This window comes from Ptiloglossa arizonensis, chromosome 5 (genome assembly GCF_051014685.1).
Source record: "Ptiloglossa arizonensis isolate GNS036 chromosome 5, iyPtiAriz1_principal, whole genome shotgun sequence".
Lineage (NCBI taxonomy): Eukaryota > Metazoa > Arthropoda > Insecta > Hymenoptera > Colletidae > Ptiloglossa > Ptiloglossa arizonensis.
This window is the reverse complement of record NC_135052.1, coordinates 23,443,202-23,469,810: the sequence shown is the minus strand read 5'-3', so window position 1 is coordinate 23,469,810 and position 26,609 is coordinate 23,443,202. Positions and strand designations below refer to the sequence as shown.

The 26,609-nt window shown below is 34.9% G+C and overlaps 3 protein-coding genes and 1 long non-coding RNA gene across 11 annotated transcripts; 1 reads left to right on the top strand and 3 right to left on the bottom strand.

The window, feature by feature from the left end:
• The first annotated feature begins 337 nt into the window (after nt 1–337).
• Nucleotides 338–16,290, top strand: LOC143146846 (acyl-CoA synthetase short-chain family member 3, mitochondrial). Of its 3 annotated transcripts, none has more exons than XM_076311538.1 (14): nt 338–577; nt 2,579–2,723; nt 4,048–4,164; nt 9,170–9,335; nt 9,508–9,797; nt 10,347–10,443; nt 10,528–10,736; nt 11,642–11,870; nt 12,599–12,709; nt 12,842–13,041; nt 14,138–14,283; nt 14,408–14,630; nt 15,312–15,487; nt 15,699–16,290. In XM_076311538.1, exons 3-14 carry the CDS (start codon nt 4,050–4,052, stop codon nt 15,792–15,794), a joined length of 2,058 nt encoding a protein of 685 aa, XP_076167653.1. In that variant the 5' UTR covers nt 338–577; nt 2,579–2,723; nt 4,048–4,049; the 3' UTR covers nt 15,795–16,290. The 3 variants fall into 3 exon arrangements, with proteins under 3 accessions (XP_076167653.1, XP_076167654.1, XP_076167656.1); XM_076311539.1 differs by having other exon boundaries at nt 2,564–2,723; XM_076311541.1 differs by lacking the exon at nt 2,579–2,723.
• Nucleotides 4,120–8,200, bottom strand: LOC143146847 (uncharacterized). 6 transcript variants are annotated; one of them, XR_012992092.1, is made up of 7 exons: nt 8,062–8,200; nt 7,415–7,628; nt 6,134–6,325; nt 5,490–6,050; nt 5,195–5,404; nt 4,683–4,978; nt 4,120–4,341 (listed from the first exon to the last, which is right to left on the bottom strand). It is a non-coding gene; the product is annotated as an uncharacterized LOC143146847 (long non-coding RNA). The 6 variants fall into 6 exon arrangements; XR_012992093.1 differs by having other exon boundaries at nt 5,520–6,050; XR_012992089.1 differs by having other exon boundaries at nt 5,195–6,050.
• Nucleotides 16,291–17,395: 1,105 nt separating the features above from the next.
• Erf3 (eukaryotic translation release factor 3) lies at nt 17,396–21,490 on the bottom strand. Its single transcript, XM_076311746.1, has 7 exons — nt 20,896–21,490; nt 19,723–19,910; nt 19,398–19,518; nt 18,806–19,268; nt 18,363–18,669; nt 17,842–18,274; nt 17,396–17,681 (listed from the first exon to the last, which is right to left on the bottom strand). The coding sequence occupies exons 1-7, from the start codon at nt 21,134–21,136 to the stop codon at nt 17,638–17,640; spliced, it is 1,797 nt and encodes a 598-aa protein (XP_076167861.1). The 5' UTR covers nt 21,137–21,490; the 3' UTR covers nt 17,396–17,637.
• Nucleotides 21,491–22,101: 611 nt separating this feature from the next.
• On the bottom strand, nt 22,102–26,580 carry Dis3 (exosome complex exonuclease RRP44-like protein Dis3). The gene is made up of 14 exons (XM_076311745.1): nt 26,374–26,580; nt 26,027–26,200; nt 25,814–25,971; nt 25,541–25,728; nt 25,235–25,461; nt 24,880–25,158; nt 24,505–24,789; nt 24,195–24,432; nt 23,840–24,098; nt 23,517–23,760; nt 23,215–23,435; nt 22,970–23,138; nt 22,619–22,897; nt 22,102–22,526 (listed from the first exon to the last, which is right to left on the bottom strand). Exons 1-14 carry the CDS (start codon nt 26,425–26,427, stop codon nt 22,362–22,364), a joined length of 2,940 nt encoding a protein of 979 aa, XP_076167860.1. The 5' UTR covers nt 26,428–26,580; the 3' UTR covers nt 22,102–22,361.
• Between the last annotated feature and the right edge of the window lie 29 nt (nt 26,581–26,609).

The window sequence follows — 26,609 nt, the reverse complement described above, 5'->3', positions numbered from 1 at the left end:
CTTTGCTTTCGAGGATGGAACGAATAATTGAACGTTTCAATTGTAAAGAGGAAATTGTTGCAAGCTCGAGTAACCCTTCTTCGAAGATCTATTTACACCTAGTTCAAAATTATCGTTTTTCTTTTTCTATCATTATACCATCAAAGAACAGAGACGCTGTAACATGGAAATAAATCGGCGGTTTTTGTAGTTGAACGGCTGGCGGACAACGGTGTTCCTTTTTTTAAATTAAATACGACGACCTACGGATCAAGATTTATTCAGGAAGTAGATCCGTCACGTGATCGTTACTTTTACATATTGACGAACTTAACGGAATGAATTCTTGCTTTCACGGTGTAGAATACGATCGGTTGTTAGGACCACGGTCCCTTAAACTAGATCGCGATTATTAACCGATATATTTATTATTTAAGTGACGTCAAACACACGAAAGCCTCGGAGAGTTTATCGTATTGAATCGTAATGAATTATCCTTACAATATTAGCGAGAAAGTTTGACGCGAAGTGTCTCAAACGATTTCAACGAATTGTGATACTACATCGATAGGTGCAACAAGAACCGGATGATCGATCGGTAAGCACGATAATGTTGAATTCTTCTTCTTAGAACAGTCTGATCACAAAGAACAATATTGAACATGGGTGAATATTTTAATTCTTTTACAGCGTGATTATACATGTATATTCATTCTTAAAGAGATTTTGCACAATGATAAATTGATACACAACGGAAAGAAAATTATCCGTGATGTTTAAACAAAATTGGAATTTTCCAGGAACGGAATATCCAGTCACAATTATTTTATTACATTAATACTCGTTTGTTATAACTTTTGTAATTTTCGAAATAAATAATTATTTATTTGTTTTCTTCTTATTGCTCAGAACACAAGTATTGTGTTACAAAAGAACTTCTTACTTCTTTTAGTTTCCATGACGTATTAATTTTTATTATAAACATTAATTTACTATGATCTTTGTAAATAATTTTTGGCATCATTTTCTGATTTTTCCAAATCAGATTAAATCACTACTTTACCAAATCGTCATCCAAAGACAATGAGACCGAAATGGATATTTGTTGTTACATTTAACCGTATCTACTATAACTTTTTCATCGCCTCGTGAACAAATGACTATTATATTTCTAATTCCTTAAACCGTGTGGAATCACGCTGTAAAAGAATATTTGGTTTCCAATTGCATTCAACATTCGTCTGTTTTTAACATTGTCCTTCTTTTTTGTATCATTTTACGGTAATATATTCATTTGTAAAAATATGCATTGAAAATGGGACACTGAACCTTTAATGTCATGTGTCAATGTGTGATATATACATGGAAACCATGTTTGTCCTCCATATTGAATGCATATATTACAATTTTAAATACAACGTACGAAATTTATTGGACGACAAAAATATTGCGCATTTAATACCACAGACAATTTCATTCAATGTGCTTTGTTGGTGCACTGTTGCAAAATTTGTAAATAAGTTACCAACTTCGTTCGCCGAGTTTAATTAAACATACGCTCGAATATCGTTTATTTATCCAAATTCGGGCACAATTAAAACGCGATGAAGCCGTAATACATTTACAGTTATTGTTATTATTTTCCATACGACTACACAAGCGTGTAGACTCGTTGACATTTGTTACACTGTTAAACAATGTCTGTTTCATTTGCATTCTATATCATGAATCTGGTTTAGGTCTGGGTTAGCCATTGATAGCAAACGGATATCATTGATTTATTAACTTCGAGACACTTTCATTTACATTATGATAATCTCGATTGTAAAAGTATACGATATGAAAGCAATCTGAATTCCGTATTACGAAGATTACTTAACCCTTTGCACTCGAAGCTTTTCTGCAACCAGAAACTAGCACCTCGATAAAATCTCTCAAATCGTGTAATTAATTTAAAATGGAACATTTTCGTTCCAACATTTCATATACATATGTTTACATCTTACGAGAAAGTAGTGATTGAATTTTAATATCAATTCCAAACCACGATGGTTCTCCGAATTGGAAAAAGTACACCGAAATAAGTGGCGATCAAGGATCGCCTCTCGAGTGAAAAGGGTTAATTTCCAAACGATTAGAGATACTTTGTCGAATAGAAATCACTATAAAAAAAATGGCGTTCCATTTTACACAATTTTCAAAAATATGAACGTGCTAACTATATCGAACGCCAATTGACAATTATTCGTATCACAGGTGAAGTACTGTTTAAACTTACAAACATTTGAAATCGATATGCCCTCGTGACAATCATGCACATTCAATTCTGGTAATACGTTTAGGAAATGAGCTTATCGATTAAACATCTACTTCTTGACTATTGAATTATTCGTACGATTTTACTGACAAAGAGACTATAACCCTCACATTACGACCTTTTTGAAACAATACAACTTTTGCAAACAACAAATAGCTTCTCTCTATTACTTCAGCAAGTAAAGACACCAAGGTTGTTCATGTTCAGTTAATGTTTTCCAAAGTGTACGAATCCTCTTCACTAGAAATCCTTTGAGTGTTCGGACAGCTTCTCTTGTTTCAGGGGTAGCAACGACGTAAGACAAGCTTCAAATCCAAAAGACATAACTCGACCACGAACGGGAGAGACAGGTCCTTATTTTTGGCCACCCTGCGAAACGACAAAATTCCATCAAAATCAGGGGTGGAGGATTTCATGATAGGATAAGGTATCAACCGATCCATAGACTTTTCTACGAGAGAACGTGTGTTTATCCGAGCTTCTTAAATAAAACATGTAAAGCAAATAGGTAGCACGAGCAATACGTTTCAAGTTTCAATGGACCAACTTTGAGAGACAGAATGAGATACCATGATTAAATTTTGTTAAAACTGGAAACACCCTGTGTACACGTACATATATAATATATTGCCGCTTAAAAGTTTGGAGCACGTTACAATTTTTGTAGAAATTAATCTTCGTTATATTTCATTAAAAATTGTACTCTTTCATATTAAAAAGATATTACTTGGTACGTATTATAATATAATAATAGTATATAGAAACATTCTTTAGAAAAGCACGGAAAGTTTACAATTTTAGGTGATGTGTCAACTAACTAATGACAGCTTTCTGTTATTAAGCAGAGGTTTATATCGATAAATTTTTACTTCCTTGAAGAAGTTTAGAAAGAGAGAGAGAGAGAGATTACAATACAATAATAATTTTTTATTCTAAATTATACTTAAGTAATGCCCGATTGATATGCGAGAGTACTTATAGTAAAAGGTTTGCGTGTGAAAAAAAAATTCATTAATTTTTAACATGGAAAGGTACTTCAAACTGTACGAGTGCTTTCGTTAAATAATTTAAGAAACTTTTAAGCATAGAAAAAGAACTTGAAACTAAAATATATTAAAGTCAAAGAATATGCTAAAAATACAAATCAGGACTGAAGAATGTTTAATTGTTAGATTATCTAGCCACTGTACAGAGAATATGTTAGATTATCGACAGAAAAAGTGTCACAAATATTGAATTTAGCGACATCGAGTCGTCGAGTGCAATCAAAATGCAAAAAGGATGCAACCACCGGAGGAATCGCGCAGAGTTGCATCGTCTGAAATTTTCGTTGAAATTTTCAACCCATTGAACAATCAAGATATCGAAAAACAGTAATTTGTTTCTTCTGTCTCTTTCGTAAAATAAAATTTCTTAACTCCTGTCACTTTTTTAGTTACGATATTCATTTCGTTCCACTGTTTAATATTAATTTCATTCCTGATGCTTCTTCGTTTCGTTCGTCCCTAATGTTCGGTTCATTTTCTTAAATCAAATTAAATTCACGTGAAACGTGACCGCCCCTAATTATCCCGGGACTATGAACATTTCAAAATCACACGTTTACATCCATGATCGTTTGTTCTCGTCTTTGTGCAACCAAACGGTCGTTGCTATCTGCAGTTTTATTTACAGCGTAGCCAGGATGCTGACACGCGATCGTTTTCCACAACCTGTAACATAAATACAATCAGTACTTTTGCAATTTTCAGTGATGCTGCAATTGAACGCAGACTTTCACAACCCTGAATCCCAGAACTCAAAAGAAGAAAAGAACACCTTCCAATCGCTCGTCAACAACTCGATGTGCCAAAAAACCGTTGAATCCGGTAAGTATCCCTCCTCTGGCTTTCCAATATTAATTAGGGTGAATGTTCTTTCCTTTAATCCTAGTCGCCTCTAAGCAGGACTGGCTTTAGGGGTGTGCAATCCGTTCAATTGCTCAGGGTGCCGTTTATTAAGGATTTCCTTCGCAATTTTTATTTTGCCTTAATAATTGTCCTTTTCTATAAATTCAGAAATTTTTATTTTGCCTTAATAATTGCCCTTTTCCACAAATTTAGAAATTTGTTAAGAAACTTTTCACAGATTTAGAAATTTGTTGAGAAATCTTTTACAAATTTGTTAAAAAAAATTTTTACGAATTTAGATATTTTTCACAAATGTAGAAATGTTGCAAGAAATTTTACACGAAATTTAGAAATTCTTTAAAAATCTTTTTGCTTCGTGAGAAAGTTACTTTATCAGAAATGTAAAAAGTTTCCATTAAGTAAGCACATACGGTAATTCGAACTCTTTCCAGTACGGGGAGAAATTAATTTTGTAAAATAATTCACATTCGATTTACCTTCTTACGTTCTCTTTCTTTTTTTTCGTACGTGTGTACCGAAAATATCGTACACAAGATACCGTATTGATTAAGGTACTGTATATAACAGAGAATAGAATCGGGTGAGGAAGAGGAACAAATTTTCGCACATCGAGAGCCTGTGTGAACAAGGCCGACTTCCTCTTATAAGGAGATATCAATGGACTGCGTGCAGACACGTGACCATCAGATTTCCGCGCACCGTACGTGCTGAGCTTTCGAATCTCGAAAGGGTTATATCGCGAACGATATCCCAAATTCGCGCGTTCCCGGTTCTAGAAGAAAAGTTTGATTGTATTTTCGACGAGTCTTCGCCACAACGGGGATACATGAAGGTCGTTTTCGTTAGTATGTATTATAAAGTCCGGGTCGCCTGGGAGACCAATTTTCTCGTTTCTCGTTTCGTTCTTTATTTTCAAGCAGCCAACGCGACGCGGTGTTTGCGACGTGTCTTGCCGATAATTTGATTTCTCGAACTGGGTTTCGCTTACAGGCGCGATCGTCGTCGACGATGGCCGTGGGAATCCCTGCGTTTCGCGGAGCGTTGAAATTCCACCGTTAACTCAAACGCTGATAATGTCCATTAACGCGATTAAATCGTCTGACGCACCTGCTGTTTACCCCAGACGTTCCGGTAAACGTTGTGAATGTATCGAAGATACGTCTCCTCGATGAATCATTGTAAATGTGATCGTCGTCTTCTGAAATGGAAAAGCGATTTTTTAGTATCGAGACGGAAACGAATGAAATTACGAGGACGCATTGTAAACATTGCGCTCCAGTTACCATCTGGCTTGGAACGTAACACAATTCTACCATTTTGAATCGAACGTTTCTTGGATTTACGATAGCCCCTCGATAAAAGGTCGTGTTCGTCCCTCGATAAAAGATATCGGATCATTCTCACTGTTGTTTTGTTCTTGATTTACGTTGTATTTAAACTCATTAGTGAAAAAATGAACGCCTTATTTACTTAAATTTAGACGAGCATTACTGTACTTAATTTCAAAATGTTATACACGATATACATATAAGCATACGCAAGTTTACATCAACGTTTTATCGAATTAAGAGAGAAAAGTATTTTCCATCAATTAATAAACATGATTAATGAAATAAAATTCGGTGTACGTTATGTTCGACTAAAAATATATATAGTCGAATAAAAAAAATAAAAGTATTCTATAATTACACAGTTACAAAATACTTTTAAACATTCGGCTACAACTGAAATACAAATTAGTGAAGTATTTCATCGTTAGAACATTTTCTTAAATACATTTTGCTCATCAGTCGGCAACAAGTAGTCTTCCATTCGAGACGCGAAACCATCGGTATGGTTGGAACCTGGAAATATGAATTCCATGTATAGAATGCCACGGGTAAGGAGAATGTGAACAGTGTCAAATAATTTTTACTCGGTAGTAGACCTTCGAAAGCTGACGACAACGTTTAACCCAATACGATTTGCAATTCCCTCCACGGATCAGTTTCTCAGCTCCACACAGTAAGAGACCGAGAATTGCACGGGAGGCGTGTTTTCGCAAATCTTATTAGTTCGAAGGCCATCTCCTCGGTCACGAAAAGAATGCTGCATATGTCCAATACGCTCCCGATAGCTCCTGAAAGAATAGAAACCGCTATAACTCTCAGACGCAATCTTCTTGCGTGCGTACTATAGCAAGGTGATCATATTTCTCAGCATGAAAATCGATACGGTCGATCTTCAGGGAAGAGAATGACGAGAAGAGGGGAAGGAGAAATCCTAACCTCCCAATCTATCGGCTGAAATATATCAAATCCGTGGAAACGTATAAAAATCGATATTTCGAACGCATTTGTATTAACTTGTTGATCGATATAAATCTATGTACAACATAGACTTATCTTACTTGTTAATCTAAAAATTTACGTATATGGAGACGTTTTATCATAATTCGGAAGACATCGCGACAAAATTACTGAATTTGAGACAAACAAGTAAATTTTTACAAGGTCGCATAAATAAATTTTGCATAGACATATTTTATCGACATATGGATCAGGACAAAGTACGAAAAATCGAGACTGTGCTAGTACGGTTACCTACTATAGGTACACTGGACGGTATAAAGCTTGTCAGTACTAGACACGCATCACACAAGCGCGAAGATGACACTGGTGACTCGCGTTCTACCAATCAGAGGCCCTCCCGCCTCTGTGACGCATGCTCGGTATTAACAAGTTTCGTGACATCCCATGTGCCTACTAAAGATGCATCGTGTAACCGATGTTGCTTGTTGAATCGTTGCCTCGATAATTGCATATGTTTACGGTCTCGTTTTCTCGCAACTATTGCGATTCTACCGTAACTGTGCATCGAATCGATTCGAGAGAAGATGTGAAACAAACAATCGTGACACAATCTATCGTTGTCTCCGCAGGCTAACCGGAACGGAAGTAAAATTCCGATTTACCTTTCGCTCGGTGTCAGCGACAAAGGTATTAAGGCTGTTTCGTACGATACACGGAAACACAAACACGTTGGTGACGTGTTAAAGGGGCGCGGGCAGCATAGGAAATTACTATGAACTCGGTACCGGCTCCTCGTGATGAATTATTCATAGGCCGAGGTAAAAAGAAATATTGGTAAGACGGTGTTCCCAACGCGGGACCTTTTAAATATTCATGAAACGCGGCCACATGACGCAGATTACAGAAGTCAACGTTACCTTAAACCACGATGTGATCTCCATCCGACGTTTCCAGGAGACGAGCGTTATACAGCATCGTCGCGGGGCATAAGGATCCCGGGAACGCAATGAATCATTTCTCTTGTAACACCGCGATCGTCGTCACATTCTACGAAGTCTTCGGAGAATTTTCAGAAAAAATAATGGGGAAAATGATGTCTTGCTTTCACTTGTACACAGTACGAATATAATGCTGAAAAATTGTGCAAAATACATTATTTATTGAATTTAACATTTAAAATGGTTGGTTCACCTAACCAACAAGTGTGTATCCGCGGAAAATTCACGAAACGTCTAATACGAAAATTAAACGTAGAAGCTTATACAAAAAGAAAATCAAATTTTCATTATCGAGCTCACAGGCGGAAGAATCTGTCGATATGCTCAATTTCCAATAATCAGGGATTCTTCTTTCTCTTTATACAGTTATAGATTTGTAGATTTTTTTTAAAATATAGTAAAAATGAATATTAATTTCTCGTAAGTATTAATAAAAGTAATAATATTTTAAGATAGTGATTTGATGCACATAATATCGTGCCGGATAGAAGGTCATTAAACAACAGTTTTCCCTCTCTTTACCATTACTACTTTCGAATAAAGTTAAAATAAAATTATGAAAATACCTTCATGCTCTTCGTTAACCAAAAAAGGTGAAGGATTGGTACTATTGTGCATGTGCAAGTAGCAAAGTTCAAGGTTTCTTAACCTTTTGACGCTTCATATTTTCAATAAGACGATTAACGTTCATCATATGTATATTGCCCATCAATTCGAACAGCCTACGAATCGAATATTTCTAAAGGTATTAAGTTTTACAGTTAAGAGCTCTTTTCTTATTAGAGTTCACTAAAGTATCGATTAATTTGATTGTTTAGCGCCTCAGATAACTTTTCAACGCGAAAAGAAAATTGAATGCATATAAAGTATTAATACATTTAAAAGGTTCGATTAAAGACGAAGCAGTAGAAACTGGATGTAACTCGTACCCTCATTTGCGCGAAAGACGCTAGGGACGCCACAATCGAACGATTTCATAAATTTCATTCGTCTACATAATTGTGAGAATATACACTGTAATAACATTTGCATTGTTATCGTAGACATTTTATAATCTGTATGCCTTTTCAATATACGGGCAAACACACGGGCATTATCATTATCTAAAGACAATGGAGCGTATATCTACATACCTTATAATATCATTATCGGGCACCATTATCTTGTGCTCAAGGTCTATAACTAATGAATTTCTAAACGCGTTGATTTTATTATTAATTCAACGAATGTTAAATAAACTATTGGGAAGCTTTACTTCATCTTCTCGCTAAAGAATACAAATTATAATAGTACAAATTGCAACAAAATATTACGAACCCCTGCCGTTGAAAGTAACAACTACTCCTACATTAAAAAATAAATACCTACATCCGTTAAAATAAGATACAGGGAAGTAGGTGCACCAACAGATGGCTCTCGTACCTAATTCTAGTATCCTCCGTACCATGGATATTGTATTTTCTTACGGTAATAAGTTCGATTCCTGTACAGAAACATAGCAGCAGGTGCTGTTTGTGCGATACTCGATACTATTCCTTCTCAAGGGAAACGGATGCTTCGTTCTTTTAAAACATAGAGGACACGACTTTATTTAAATTGTTACACGATGCGGTACGTTTTATGATTTAATTCGTGGATCAATATTTACAATTTCCCGATCCTTTTTCTCGGTAGATTATATCGTTAGTCCTCATTACGTCCGTTGTCCTGCGTACGATGAGGCTCATAGGGATTCTTTGGAGAATCCAGAAAAGTTCTGGGGCGAAGTGGCGCAGTGTGTCGACTGGAGCAAACCTTGGACTAAGGTTTTGGATAATTCCCGACCACCGTTTACGAAATGGTATATATTTATTTGTAATTTATAATTGTTGCCGATATTGTCGACTCTTTTCGTCGATAATTCTTTACGAAGCACTTCGAGAGCGATGTATTTACAGATATTGATTGTCCACTTCGATTTCGATTTATTGTATTATAATAATTTCATCACGATTGATGCAACGAATTCGTAGGTTCATTGGCGGGGAATTGAACGCTTGTTACAACGCAGTGGATCGGCACGTTCTTGCAGGAAACGGAAACAAAACGGCGCTGATCCACGATAGCCCTCAAATATCAACAATTCGACGAGTAACTTACAACGAATTGCTGGAGAAGGCATCCTTGTTAGCTGGCGCGTTAGCTGATATGGGCGTCCGTAAAGGCGACGTAGTGATCATCTACATGCCGCTGATTCCAGAAACCATAATAGCGATTTTAGCAACGACCCGTCTTGGCGCCATTCACTCGATAGTATTTGGCGGTAAGAACGCAATCGTGTTAACGACATTTTTTACGAATAGGTTGGTACACACGGGGGCACGTAACCGCTCTATTTGAACGTCAGAAAACACGTCAATAAGGGGCACACTGGTTCAAAGGGCTAAAAGTTACGTAATTTTCAAGTATTTGTTTACAAAGAACAAACAAAGGTATAAATAAAAAACTTTACAGGTATATTTGTATACGATTCATGAAACCATACGAATTTTGTTGTATGATATATATATAAGTTTTGAAGTAAAATTTAATTTTTCACCCACAAATTCGATTCGTTTCTTTCGTATGCAATATAACAAAATATAGTAATCGTAACGAACAAAGTTAAGTACAGTTTAGTGCCTGTTTTTCGAAAATTGTGACTTTCTTTGTCTATAACGCTAACAGACTCTCAAACAGAGAAGTGGGGGATAGCCGCACAGTGGCCTTGAACGGCCAACATATTCTGTCGCTATCTATGCTAGAAATCAAACGGTCCAAAGACCGAATACGTTACAAAGGTTGTTTCCAACGAAGTCTTCTTTCTTTGTAGGGTTCGCCTCGAAGGAATTAGCCACCAGGATAGACCACGCGAAACCAAAGGTGATCATTGCGGCTAGCTGCGGCTTGGAACCGTCCAAGATCATTCAGTAGGTTGAATCGTCTTTCTAAAATTGTAACACATGTTTAAAAAGAGATCTACAACCACACTCGTACTATAATTTCGAACACAGGTATACCGTGATGCTGAACGGCGCACTGAACATGATTTCTGTAAAAAAACCACAGTGCATCGTATTTCAGAGGAGGAATATATGGCAGAGTCCACTTCTAGAGAATCAACACGACTGGGACGACGTGATGAAAAGGGCGCGACCGCATCCTTGTCAACCGGTCGAAGCAAACGAGCCTTTATATATTATATATACATCCGGAACGACAGGTAGTTCTGTTTCACCTGTAACGAGATCACCGTCGAACGAAACATTGATGTAGCGCACCGTTGACGAACGTCAATAATTAAACAAAGTATAAAACACTCAAACGCAAATCACGAGTACGAAAAAATAATTATACACGCGATAGAAAACTGGAGGTAATCGTTGGTAAAAATCTCTTTCGTCTCTATCTATCAGAGCTCGGCAAAATTATTATCCGCGTGAAATGAACAACTTTGTATCCCTTGATCGATGGATATTAGCATTAGAATTTAACTCGTGGCAAGGAGAATAAAAATTGTAATATCTGATCGAAAAAGCAATGCAAGTAAATCTTGCTTGTTTCAATAGATAAAGATCAAATAATTGTTTCAATAGATAAAATTAGAATAATTGTTTCAATAGATAAAATTAGAATAATTGTTTCAATAGATAAAGTTAGAATAATTGTTTCAATAGATAAAATTAGAATAATTGTTTCAATAGATAAAATTAGAATAATTGTTTCAATAGATAAAATTAGAATAATTGTTTCAATAGATAAAATTAGAATAATTATTTCAATAGATAAAATTAGAATAATTGTTTCAATAGATAAAAGTCAAATAATTGTTTCAATAGATAAAAATCAAATAATTGTTTCAATAGATGAAAATAACATAATGGTTTCAATAAGTGAAAGTCAAATAATTTTGTAGTATTGTCGCTGACCGATTAGACGAGATTTTTGACAACGTTTCACGGGAGATTATCGAGCGTGGAAAGTCGTGAGAAACGTGTAGCCGAAATCGGGTACGAAAAAGGGGTTCTCGAGGAATAGAAACACGAACGGTCGGGCAATAAAAAGAAGAAAAAAAAATTCGTCCCGTAAAACACGAGCGGACGTTTCAGCTAAACTTTTTAAACGAAGGTCAGCCGAAAGGGATTCTGAGAACGATCGGTGGACATCTGGTAGCCGCTTGCTGGACGATGAAAACAGTTTATGGTATGGACAAGGATTCCGTTTGGTGGGTGGCCTCCGATATGGGATGGGTCGTCGGCCACTCTTATATTTGTTACGGGCCTCTCGTCTACGGTGCGACCAGCGTGATGTACGAGGGCAAACCTGATAGGACACCAGACGCGGCCCAATACTTCAGGTTTAAATTTGTTTAGAAATAGAGCATAGATATACATCATCGTCCGTAACATTTCGGAGCCACGAAATCGCACCACGTATTCTCTAATTTTCCACCAACGACTCGACAAAACTCGATAAAATTTCAAACTTTGCGCACACGTTCATCAAGCGACCCTGTTAACGGATCCATTTTCCATTTTTGGCAAAGAAACGATTCTAGGGGCGAAAACAACCCCCTTAAAGAAAATTGAATTGTACATACGTATTATTGTAAATATCTTCGAAACTATACAAGATATACGAAAAAAATTCAATACAACATTTTTTGGCATTTGGTGTCCCACAATATGGTCGAAAAACATTTTTCTTTTTTTTTTTTTTCTTCAAAATTTGCACTTGCTTTTGATGTTTGAGTATCGATTCTTTCGCGTTTAACGCGCTACAAAAAAAAAAGAAGAAACATTCAATTTTTGAATTCTTGGTGCACGCGATAAAAGAACATTTTTCAACACGTTTAAAGTTTTCCTTAGGAACGTTTTGCACTGCTCTCTTCAAAGGTTCACAACTTCGTTAATTTTACGAAACCGAAGAAAATCCTGTTGCACGGATATTTTCGTAGTTGTGTATTTTGAAAAAGTGTAAGAAAAGAAAAATCTTCTCGACCCTTCGAAACCTGATTACCAGACGACCCTCTCAATCTTACAAAAGTATGTATCCAGACTAATCGGTATCTTCCATCTTTTGCAGAATAATAGAACAGCACAGTGTGAGCGCATTGTTCTGCGTTCCCACCGCACTTCGAGTGATAAGACGTGCAGACGCTGAGCTGACATTGGGTCGAAAATATTCAACGAAATCGTAAGTATATTAATCGAACGTTACACGATTCGTTTTTCTGTTCGTTGAAACTTCATTGAACAACTATACCGCCACTTCCATCAGAAGTTCATCGTTGTTATCGTTTATTAAAACACATGATTCTTTTCACAGTTTGAAGTCTGTATTCGTGGCTGGTGAGTTCTGCGACTACGAGACGAAAATCTGGGCGGAGAAAGCGTTCAAAGTACCGATTTTAAACAATTGGTGGCAATCAGAAACCGGTCATCCTATCACAGCGTTGTGTTTGGGATATGGTCACAATGCCAGTTTACCCAAAAACAGCACCGGTGTTCCGATTCCTGGTTACCACAGTAAGTTCTGTATAGTCCTTTATGGAGGTACAGATAGAAAAAGCTTTCAAAGTTGGAGACTGGAACAATGAACAAAGGGAGACAACGTTTCTTTGTTTACTGTCTTCAATGAGCGAGAAAAAAGATTCAAATTCGGTATCAGTTGGGTATGTCGCGACCAGTTTATCTATTCAACATCCATCGTTACTTCTATCTTTCTTTGTGGAATTCGATAAACTTAACGGTGGATGCAATATCAATCACTGACGGTTCTTTCAAAATATACTGGGTAGAAAGGAAAAAGGATTTGTAACTTTTAGGGTAGATAGTACTCACCAAATGGAGCAAGGAAATCCTTATAAATCTTTAGAGTAGATAGTACTCGTCAAATAGAGCAGGAGTCCTAGTAAACATGAGTAGAAATGTTAATATCTGCAAAGTTATGAACAACTTTTTGATTCGGTTTAAGTAAGTGACTTGTTCTCTTTGTTCTTTCATAATAGGCAAGGTAAAAAGGAAAAATGTTCTGGAACCTTTAGAGTAGACAATACTCACCAAACGGAGCAGAAGAGTCCTAGTAAACACGAGTAGAAAAGTTAATATTCACAAAGTTACGAACAACTTTTTGTTTCAGTTTAAGTAAGCGACTTGTTCGTTTCAAGAGCTATCGTACCGTATGAAAACAACGAAGTACCTCGTCGTTTCTCCTTTTTTTGGATGCGACATGTAACAAGATAACCCTGTGTTCCGATACGCGCGTAGAGTGCAAAGACGAATAATCCGTTGTTCCCATACAATGCGATAATTCTCGAAGCAGGGATGTCACTTAAACTGAGACAAAGAATTGTTCGTAACTTTGCAAATATTGACTTCTCTACTCATGTTTGCTAGGACTCTTCTGCTCCAATTGATGAGTATTATCTACTCTAAATGTTCCAGAACATTTTTCCTTTTTACCTTACATATTATGAAAGAACAAAGCGAGTGAGTCACTTACTTGAACTAAAATAAAAAATTGTTCGTAACTTCTAAGCTACAAGTCCTTTTTTCTTCGCAACCTGTGCAATAATACAATACAGAGAGTTGTTTATAAAGGAAGTTGAATTCTTCTTTCCAGTTGATATTTTACGAGACGATGGTACCAAGGCCGAGGCTCGCGAATTGGGCAGAATCGTTATAAAGTTACCATTACCGCCCGGTTGCGTATCAACTCTTTACCAAGCTGACCAGAGATTCAAAGAGACCTACTTCTCGGCGCATCCAGTAAGTTGCATTTCCAAAAACAGGATGCATATGCAAGAATCTTTTGATATCGGAGAACCTTTCACGCGAAATTGTCTACCAGTGTAATACACAATAATTTCATTCGACAATAATAATGCTTCAGGGTTACTACGACACTATGGATGTTGGTTACAAAGACGAATTTGAATACATTTACGTGATGTCGCGCGATGACGATGTCATTAACGTTGCTGGTCACAGATTGTCTACCGCGGCTCTCGAGGACGTTATTATGGCACATCCTGACGTCATAGACGCCGCCGTAGTCGGTGTACCGGACCCAACAAAAGGAGAAGTACCTTTGTGCCTTTACATTATGAAACCAGGTAGGCGTTCAGAGCAGAGGTATGATTGAGAGCTGGAGTAATATTTGATTAATCGCAGATCCTCTGACTAAAACGTCCTACCCATTACCATTCACAATTTTCTTTCTAGAGATCAATTTTTCAGCTCCGCACGATTGCTGGAGCTATTTTCCTTGTGGTACCCAACATTTGTCCCAGGACTTACAGCTTTCTTTTTTATGGCGTTCCACTGTCTTGTCAACAGTGCAGCTAGCTTTATTAAATGTATTCTAGCTATATACTAGCTTATGTTATGAAAACCCGAGAGATCGAGTCTGGAAGTGCAATTGTATCGAATAAGATATTCTTCAGATTCCCTTTACCAGTGGTACCCCATATTTTTCTTAGCTTGAGATTGATTTTCTTCTTAGAATACTTGTACCAGAGATGGGTAAAATTTGTATCAAATAATACGTTTTGAGTAACGAATAAAAAATAAAGAATTATTTATCCGTTACTCTATACGTTGGATTTATTGATCTTTTATTCGAGTAAAATTTTGCCCGTCTGACCTACTATATCAGCATCAACATTGTTGTGTCCTTGGATCCACGATGAGACTAGCTGCAACGTTGTAATGGAAAAAAGCAAAAATCTCCATTCAAATAAACAACGATGTTTTAATAGTATTATGAATGTAGTTACATTTATTTTTCTATGTAGAAGCAACAAAGAACGAAGAACAAATCAACGAGGAACTGGTATCACGCGTGAGAGCTTTAATTGGACCCATAGCATCCTTTAGGACGGCCGCCGCTGTAAGGGCACTGCCTCGAACACGTTCAGGGAAGATAATCCGCAAATCTATTGCCACTTTGGCTCGTTCGAAGCTTGTTAAGGTGAATCTACATGAAATCTGCATGAAATAATATATGTAAAATTTCTGCACGAACACAACATAGATGAAACTGACCTAGAAATGAAAATCACATTTCTTTCACGAAACAAGAGTTATATATATATATATATATAATATATATATAAATAAATAAATATCGTTTATTTATTTAATATTCGCCAATGTAGAGTATACTGTTCTTTCTTTCCCAGATTTCAAGTACAATAGAGGATGTTTCAGTGTACCGCGAAATAAAAGAAGTACTTCAGAAGCTCGGATACGCCAAATTAGCACCGGATCCTCAATGATAAGTGTAGTTAAGCTTTTACCATTTTTATTATAAACTTTTAATAATCGTATATAAAATGTAATAAACCTACATACGATATATAGTTGACACGCATAGGAGTGTGCCTGAGAAAGACGCGTCGAAAATTCGATTTTAATAGTTATCTTTATAAATTGCATTGCAACTATATAGATATATATATATGTATACAAGAAATGTATACACATGTATATGTATATATATAAAACGATTTCACAGCACAATAAAGAGAACTTTTAAATGAATTACGTTATCGTGACCACGAAATGAAGTCAGAATTTAAGCAACTTAATATAGCTTAACTCGCTGTTAGGCCTTTGTTCCAATTATATTTTCAATCTAACGATGAAGACAACGTATTTTAAATCATTGATAACAACAACAAAAATGGTACACTAAACGCAATATATTTCACACCGATACTTCTGTTTTGTATAAAATAAGAAAAAGGGAAATAAAAATAAAACGTATCAATATTCCGTTTTAATATTCCAATTGTAATGATATTATATTAACAACTTTAAAAATATAACAACCCATAAAACGAATGTTATCGAACAATTTACAGAAATAAAACTGACTCATCTTGAATGCGTTGTTAGTATGCTTGGTCTCTTACAAAACGTGAAAAAAAACGTTAGAATATGATAAATGATTCAACGTACAGTTAAGAAAAAAAAGGGGACGAATATCGCGGATGTGTTCCAACATCTGTAGAAAGAAACCAATAGCAAAGACAAAAAGCAGAAATAACGTGTAAAGAAAGCACTCACAAAATGTCTGCTTTGAAAATTCTCTATATTAACTTCCTTTCGGTTAAATCTTGACATTAATTTTCTTTATCGCATTATAACGCTATAAATCATTGAAACTCTTCTGGAGAAGCACTGTGTAAGAACATCTGGTGTTATAGACACGTAGTACATCGATACAATACACGAACCTTGGCGCCATCAAACTCGAATCGTATTAACAGAAACAGTACGTGCAAGAAAAAGCAAATCAACCAACCATACACATGAAACTTTCTTATCAAAATTAGAAAAGCACAATTTTGTTGCAAATTTGTTTTTAATGACAATGTAATAAGAAACAGTATAATAATAATAATATTAATTTTATATTTATAAATTGTTGTGTAACACTATCTGGTTGATTTATTCAATAAATTTCTGCTTTCTTTTCCATTCTCATTTCTTACCACCAATTTAATAATAATTATTCAATAATCATTATAATAATATTAATAATATTTTCCTTAGTTTTATCTCGGTAATCGGTATCCTCTTCCTTACGCTCATTAATGTCTCGCACCTCAGAAGAATAAAAATATCGTGTTTTATAATATTAAGGAGACACCGTTCATCATTTGATCATTATCCATTTGTAATTAACTCCACTGCGAGTGCTGTCGTTCAGCTTACCTAATAGAAGGAACACGCGCTCTCGAGTTTTATTCTTTTTTAGTTGCCTGTCTCCTTTAATCTATATAATCAAATCTATTTGCTTTTTTCTTTATTTCAGGTTATAAATACCCTCCCACCCACCCCACCCCCCCTGCCCCAGTAACCCCAAACCCCAACCCAACTGTCTGTGCATACGATGTATGTGCTTTTCTTTGATGTAGAACATTTTTTTTTGCTTCTTGTGTAGATGAGTGTATGTTACAATTAACAGTAGTTCGCGAATAGTTCGTCTTGCCGCCGGTTTCGTTTACTCCTTTTTTTCTCGTGCGTACTGTGTTCGGCTTGCATTTCTTGCGTATTATTCGTCGTTCTCGAAATTGATTAGTAATTCCAATCTGTGGTCATAGCTGAGCAACTTTACTCCACCACTTTCAGCACCTTACCAATTGCGATAGTCTTATCTGGAAAGTAGAGGATAAAACCAGTTAGTTCGATTATTGAAGGCCTATATTTAGATACCAAAGTATCTACTTATTTTTTTCTAAAATCACTGTAAAGCCAACAAACAAGCACGAAATCATTTTGAAGCTGTGATATGAATAAAAAGAAACGTGTATTTACTTTCATCTCTGAGGGTGAAACGTCCCATCTGTGGAAACAGTTTAAATCTTTCAAGACATATGACACCCGCGCATTCAATTCTCATTATTGCCACTTGATCTTGCTTCACGAACCTTGGCCTGGTTTTACTCTTGTCACCCGTTTTCTTATCAACCAGACAAATCAATGCCTTCACTCTAACTTCCTCCGCGGCACAATGAATATGCATCACAGCACTGTATCCGGCACAAATGATACTCTTATGCTCCAGAATAACAACTTGTGCATCGAATACTTTTCCTGTTTTGATCGGATTGTTGCTATCGCACAAAACGAATCCAGGGCTTACGTCTTCCTCTTCAATACCTTTTAACTTAATCTTTACATTTTCCCCTGGACCGACCGATGTCACTTCCTCGTCATCTGACCACAATTGATCTACCGTCACTGCCGTCTAATAGAATAAAACAAAATATATGAGATGGAAAAAATCTCTTAACAGATAATAAGTATATATTGAAGTAAAATAATTTATGTCTTACCCTATTTGGCATAACAAGCAACGACTGCCCTTTCTTTGCTTCTCCAGCTTCAACTTTTCCCATCACCACTGTTCCCATATCTTTATATTTATCAACAATTGGCATGATAAAAGGTCCGTTATTTTTACGATTAAGCGAAGGTAAAGAATCAATAAAGGATATGAATGGTGGACCGGTGTACCATGTACAAAGATGTTCCGGTATTGGATCTTTCAAACCAATACCAAGTTGCCCAGAAACTGGCATGAACGTAAGGTCTTTCGCAGGATTGAATCCCAGTTTACGAAGGTATGGCAGAATTTTGTCCCTAAATACAAAAATTGACACATAGCAATAATTGTTATATTTGGGTAACGTCGTCAAAAACATTACTCTCAATTTGGAGCAATCACTTAATTTTTATGTAAAGGCAAGTTATAATTTGTTAATTCATAATTACCTACCTGCACTCGTTATACCTTCCCTCGTTCCATTCTACAGTTGGATCATCCATTTTATTTACTAACACAACCAGATGTTTAACGCCAGCAGTCTTAGCCAACATAGCGTGTTCTCTTGTTTGACCGCCTCTATCGAAGCCTGTTTCAAACTCTCCTTTTCGCGCGGAAATAACTAAAACTGCAAGATCAGCTTGTGCCGCTCCTCCGATCATATTGGGTACAAAACTTTTATGACCAGGCGCGTCTAGAATCGTGAAATGCTTCCGTTCAGTTTCAAAATACGCTCTACCAACTTCCACCGTCTTTCCTTTTTCTCGTTCTTCTTGGTTCGTGTCTAGGGCCCAACTCAAATACCACGTTTCTCTACTTCTTTCCTTCGCTTCCCTTTCATATTTTTCTAAGGTCCTTTTATCAACCATCCCCGTCAATGCCATAATTTGACCCCCAATCGTTGATTTTCCTGCATCTGTAATACACATTGCATCATTAGATATTTTCTTTTTATGTAACATAATAATAGACCTAAGTAACTTTAAGCCCACTCATGTTTATTGTTTTATCAATGAATGATCAATAATCAAATATCATTACTTACCAACATGTCCTATAAAAACAACATTAACATGCTCCTTTTTACTCTTAGTGTCTTCCGTTACTTTAACAGGCTTTTTTTTAGGTACTTTAACAACCATTTCTTCATCTTCCTCATTGTCAACCTACAAACAATGAAGATAAACAAAGCCAGTCATGAATAACAAACAATCTGTTACATATTAAATCACCTATTCAAAGTTGGTTTTTAAGCTTTCTTTTTAAAGTTTCAATGAAATCTAATACAAATATTAAAAGCTGAAAGTAAAACGAACTCTAAAGAAGCTTCTCCTACATATGTCAGCCTATCTATAAAAGCTCGAGCATACTTCTTCATTTTCAGAAGTTATGAGAGGATCACCATCCACCGCTGCTTCTTCCCAAGAATCAGCTGGTTGATGTTCAGGGCTAGTATTTATTTGATCAGTGACGTTTGGAGGTGGAGCCCCTCCCCCGGCAGGTGGTTCCTCCACACAACTACCCACTGGATCTGGGAGAACTGCTGGTGTGGTATTGTCTAGAATGAATATAATTGATTCAATATAGAAATAAAATTTTACTTTTGCCTTAAAGACATCATCCCATGCATTTATAATTTATTAAATATCAGTCGTAATCCACAAGCTACTGATCTCTAATGTGATTGACTCACAATTAACTAACTAAACAATAATTACTAAACAATTTGTTTTTAAAATATAGTCTAGGTTTATTTTTACAATTCACAATATATCTCTAAATTGTCTTATGCTGTCTTACGTAATCAACTTTCTACTTTCATACATATTTGTAGATACCTTCTCAATGTGATAACACATTTTGTATATTAATTTTTATACTTATTGATTCTTGAAATTAAATAGATACCACACAAACATAAGTGCTCTAAATAAAAATACATGTAGCTCTGGTCTGAAGTTTCTAAAACATTATAATACAATATATCCTATTGCAATGAAAATAGCTTTCTATAGTATATGCAATATCATGAACAAAATGATTTTTGATTATTTTAAGAAAAGATTAAATTTATTACTAACACAATTTCAGTATCAATACAGGATCATATTAATGAAAATTTCTCTTAAAATTGTATCAGTATTTCATTGCTAACTTCATGTTTTTTATAAATGTTTTGAAGGTAACATCGGCATACGCGTTGCACAATATTGAGTTAATATTAAATATATAGATATTGCGTTGGAGTATTCTTTTAATTTTATTCCTTGTTGAAGTAACAGCTACCAACATCAATTTGCAACAAATACATAAACAGGTCTTCAAGTTTTGAGACAATTTCTCTGCCTCCCATCTGTTATCGCCAACCATTTCAAAAACAAGAATCTATGTGCGAACAAAGCAACAGGGGTTAGTCGAAGCAATTTTTGCAGAGTACTAGCAGCAACAAGAACATTAATATTACATTTTTTGCAATGAAGAAATTTAAAATCATTTTAACAGAGCTACTACAAGATCAATTTTAATTCTGTTTCAAGACTAACCATGATGTATTTCAGGGGGCATAGAGGTGGTTACAGTATTCATCATGACAGCGACATTGCAGGAACTGTCGGCCGCGTTTTTCTTCTGCGGTGAAGAATTAATGCAGAATGAAGGCACGAATTCCGCAGCGTTCACGTTCAGAGTCGAGAATGTACTCTCGATGGACTTATCCTGCGGCGGAGCGATATCTCCGTTGTCCGCCTGCTGTTCCCACGAATCTGGTGCTACACTGTTCGCCATATTTAACAGAGTTCAGTAGTCGAGCCGGCCTCGTAGATTAATCAAACACGGAAATCACGCTACGCTACGTGCAGGATTTCAATTATAACCGCGATTACAATTAGGACGGGGCTTAAAAAAATAATTATTTACGATATCCGCGCACACCGTAACACGCGTATCGGTACCCCGCGTGCGACCCCCGTGGTCTGTTTCGTTGCTCCACTTCGCCGGAACTACAAACATCAAAACACCAACTTTCAACTCGAGAACGTTCCTTAGCTTCGACCGCACGTGCTGGCCAATTTACCGTCCGCTACGAGTCGGAAAGAAATTTAGCGGAGCGAATTACGGTGGCACAACAAACGATGTTCCAATTTTTTTTTCCCAAGTCCAATTTTACCAAAATATCTCTAGCCAGTAGCCACAACCGATAATGTTGGTACTATGAATTCCATTCTTGGCGCAACACCAAAAACTATCGTGATAATGTGGAAGCTCAGCAAAAAACATATGCTAAAGAGAGGCTTCGTTTTCACGACGTTATATCTTACCAGGAAGATAATAATCTCTTTAAACTAATCGTTCGTTGAAGTTTCAAATAACACTGTGTGTTACGTATACGTGTTCATATATTTGCGTCTGTACGTGAGTTTATTATATAGTTAGACGTAAACCAACACAAACGTCAATGTAAATATTTTATCAAATTATAATTAAATACATATGTATCTTTGTAAATTACATTTATATGTATATATATATATATACATTTTACACACATTTTATATTATTAAAGTATAATTTTTAGTCCAGTTTTAGGGTATTCCTTTATTTTAAAAATTAATTATGAAATAATAAATTATACATTCTCATGTAATGGAATTTACACAATACAAATAGTACAGAACAATTCCACAATTAAAAATTTTGAAACAATGGTTTGAAAATATATTCAAAATATTAATGTTCAGGTATTGTTTAAATTTTTTTTTAACATATAAGTAGGAATAAAATATACTTGCAAATGGGCTACATCTTTTTTTTTACCTTACTCTCATTTCTTTTGAATTGTTTGCAATAAAATTATAAAAACGAGGAAATTTTATATTTTTAATTTTTACCAGTTATGAAATAAAGTGAGTATTAATAATAAAATAATTTCATCCTTCTTATATGTATTCAATATATCTACTATGTACAAAATACATTTGAAAATAGATATATTAGTGGGAAAAAATATATATTAGTGTTTTCTTTTTTTCCATTTCTTTTTACTTCCTTTAGTTTTAGTACTATTACTTGATGGTTTTTCTGAATCTACTTTCCGTTTCAACAATTCTTCCTTACTTTCTTCTTGCACAGTCTTTGAGGATTTTGTATTTACTGCAGGCACACTAAACCCTGGGATCTGTTCAAATGTAATGTTGCAAGCGGTTAGAATAAAATACAAATAATTTAATATAACAAGAAACTTGACACAATTTATCATGATATACGTACGTATGGTTTGACAAGTTTAAATATTAATTTCTCGTGTTGTACATTGGATCCATCCAAACTTATTTGCACTATAACAGGATCGAATGTTCGAAATACTATGTCCCCACAAGTTTGCGAATGATCTTCGTCATTATACGTAAATGATACAGACAATGTTTTCTTATCTTTTAAATATAACATTCCTTCTAAACCATATTTTGGAATTAATATTTGCAGTGCATTCTTTCGTACAAAAAGTATATATCCTTCTTCATCTTGAATTTTCTCTTTAAAGAATAACTGAAAAAGTAAGGAATAGTACAATTAGTAACATTGAATCATACATTTTGAAAAAATATAACAAATACAAACGTGTATGTTAAATGCAACTGATGCACGAGCAGCATACTGGGCCATTCTGTTTCGATAATTTAGATTATTACAAAGTAATTGATTCTTCTTCGTGTTCAATAAATCAGAACAAGTCGTATCTGCGTCTATGCAAACTGCCAATAAGCGATGAACCATTACATCGGCATATCTACGCGACAAAATAGATGGGAAAATTCAAATTACATTCTCTGGATCATTTTGATTATTAAGCATTAATCTTTTACCTTCGAATAGGTGAGGTGAAATGGGTATAGATAGGACACGCTAAACCGTAATGATAGTATTCACTTGGTTGGTGCGTGCCACTTATAAAATATACAGCCTGCATTATACAACGTGTAGCCAGTATTCTTAGCATAGTATTGAAGTAAGGATTGCCTTCTTTGTGACACTTGTCTAAAGATTCTGCCAATTCTTTGCCACTATTAGCGTTTATAATAAAACCCTGTTGAAATAAGATTAATTATTAACATTGTAAGTGAAAAAATTATTGCATTTCATTGGTTTTCAAACAAATTTTCTATACATGATTCTTTCCAGCCTTTATAAGAGGCTCGAAATTAGCAGGCGGTGGTTCAGGATGTCTTCTTAACACCGCACATTCAGGGAATTCTTTTACAATCTTTTTAGCAACCGAAATGTTTGCTAGTAACATAAATTCTTCAATTAAAGAATTTGTTTCTTTCAATTGTTTCGCCTGCACATTAATAGGGTCATGTGTTTCATCGTCAATTTGAAAACGAATTTCCGGAGACGCTAACACTAATGCACTATAATTGAAACAAATTCAATTACATACATTGGGTATTGTACTTGTTGATAAAGAAGCATGGAAGAAATTGTACATACCCATTCTCTAGACGTTTCTTCTTTAATATTTTTGCTAAACTATTAAGTTTCCTTAACGATTTTGCAATCGAATCTTTCTGAGTGGGATCGTCGATTTTTAGCTGAGCTTCTTCATACGTCATAGCTGCCCGTGAACGAATTACAGATTTGCAATATCTTGTATTAATTACATTCGCATCTTTATCCATTTCCCATATACAAGAAAACGTAAGTCTTTCTTCGTTTTCTCTTAAGGAACAGAGATTTGAGCTAAGTAAATCTGCAATCATTATTATTTTTAGCCTTGTAAAACAGAATTGAACATACATTATAAAAAAAATGAACATGTTTTTTATATGTACTATATAATTTTTACCTGGAAGCATTTGAATCCTTGAATCAACTAAATATACAGTCGTAGCTCGTAAAGCCGCTTCTTTATCTAATGCTGTTCCGGGTCTAATAAAGTGTGTCACGTCCGCAATATGTACACCTATTTCAAAATTACCATTTGGTAAATCTATGCAATGAAGTGCATCATCAATATCTGTGCATCCTGGTGGATCAACTGAACATATATCTAAATATCTAAAGTCTTCTCTATGTATTAAGTCCTGTAGCATTAAACGATGTTATACTCAATACATAAGGTTAATGGTTATTTTACTCATATTACTTATACATACAGTTTCTGTGATAATCCAAGGCATTTTTGGAAGTGAACTAAGAACAGCATCCGAAAATCGACTGTGCGGAATATCATGCTCTAAAAGTATTACTTCATTTTCAGTTAGTTTATCTCCTATTCCACCTAACGCGCGTACGAAATGACCTAGAGGATACCTAGAATTACGTGGCCATGAATCAATAGCAACAATAATTCTTTGTTTACTTAACACTTTATATTGTCTGGTCTCAATCCTTATTTTAGGTATTTTTCGTTCAGCTGGGACAAACAAATGCCTTACATTCTAGTTAAAAAAAAAATAAGGTTATAAAGTATAATAGATACATATATAATAAATGTTTGACCTAATTATGCCATGTTTTGAAATCATTACCCCTTCGATATTACTAGGCTGCAATATTCCACAGTACTGCCTCCAGTTTCTCCTAATGATACCAACGACCTTCCCAGTTGGTGTCTTTTGCATTTTGTTTGAAGAAATAAATTTGTCAAGTATTTTCTCTTTTTCTAAGGCATCGTCCACGTCTACCTCTTCCTCATCTTGTAGAATAATGTCACTTGGAGATGACCACTGATCTTCTGTTAAAAGTTCAATTGCTACTGTGTCACCATCAACAACTCTATTAAGGTTGCTTCGACCTTGGATTAAAATCTATAACAAAATATATATAATAATTGCAGACATATTTAGTCCTGAGAAACAATATAGAAAGCAAATAAACACTCACGGATGTTTCCATTCCTTCTATATTTACATATCCCTCTAGATAGTTTTCTCTTGATGCTAAAAATGTTCCTTGCAGAAGTTTTCCATTCTTTATGCCATCATGTAATTGAGTTGGTATAAGATGACAAGGAAAAATTTCCTGGCCATCACTTTTTATGCCATAACTCCGTTTACACAATTTATCAGCTAAAAAGCCTGAATTTTCCAATGATGCAATGTAATTGTCCACTGTAAAGTAATAATAGTATATTTGAAGTAAAGATTCTAATTTATCTAAGATTATAAAATAAATAACAAAATAGTTTACTTGAAGTGACAGGCATTCCTTCTTTTATGGCTAATTCTCTGTTTTGTACATCATCCGTTAATAGCACAGTTATAATGTTATCACCGCTTGAATTTAAATGCATGTTGTACCATTTTGTTGCAACTCGAATTGCCCTATCATTCCGATCATTTATACTTTCACCGGGTTTACGTTCTATATAAGTTTCTCTACATACAAATAATAAAACATAATTAACAGCAAATATAAATAATACTTAGTGAAAAACATAATTAAAACGCATTTTTAACTAACTTGTGATGTTCATTAATGAATACATAAAATTTCCTGCGTGGGTTATTAATTATATCCTTTAACTTTTTATATACATTAGAACTTTTATGTCTGACTTCTTCTAACACTGTTTGCAAAATTATTACATTGGAAATAACATCTTCTTCTAAAATATCAATCTAAAATTATAAGAATTAGTAATTTTATAAAAAAGTCAGTACACGTTATACTAACTTGATCTAAAACAATATTAGTATCCACCAAAAGGTAATAAGGTTGCAATAGTGTGGAGCTTTTTGTAGTGGAATCTCCATTGTCCAAAATAATATTTTGATCTTTGTATAAACATTGGTCACAAACTGTTGAACCACAATGAATATCATCTCTGAGATAATGTTCTCTGACAACCTAAATGTATACAAAACTAAATAAATAAATTTCAGACAAAAATTTTAGTATATTACATAAAAATTTATTTGTATCTTTCCTACTCATGTTGTAAGTGAACATTTGTTAATAATCTTAGCATTAATTTTATACAACAAAAAAAAAATATTAAATATTGATTTTATTTAGGATACCTTAAACACATTTCCTCCTTTGGTTTTTCTAAAAAAAACCTTTGTTGTCAACATCTTGTTTATTCTTATTATATAAACAGATATTTAAATATTAATATACATAATCTTTTTGTAAAATAGAAAACAATATATTGTCACTTAAATTCAAATATTTACACATATATTGTACTAATTGACACTACACGTGCATCCGAGTCACCATTATATGAAACATCATGGCAGGCAACTGCAAACAA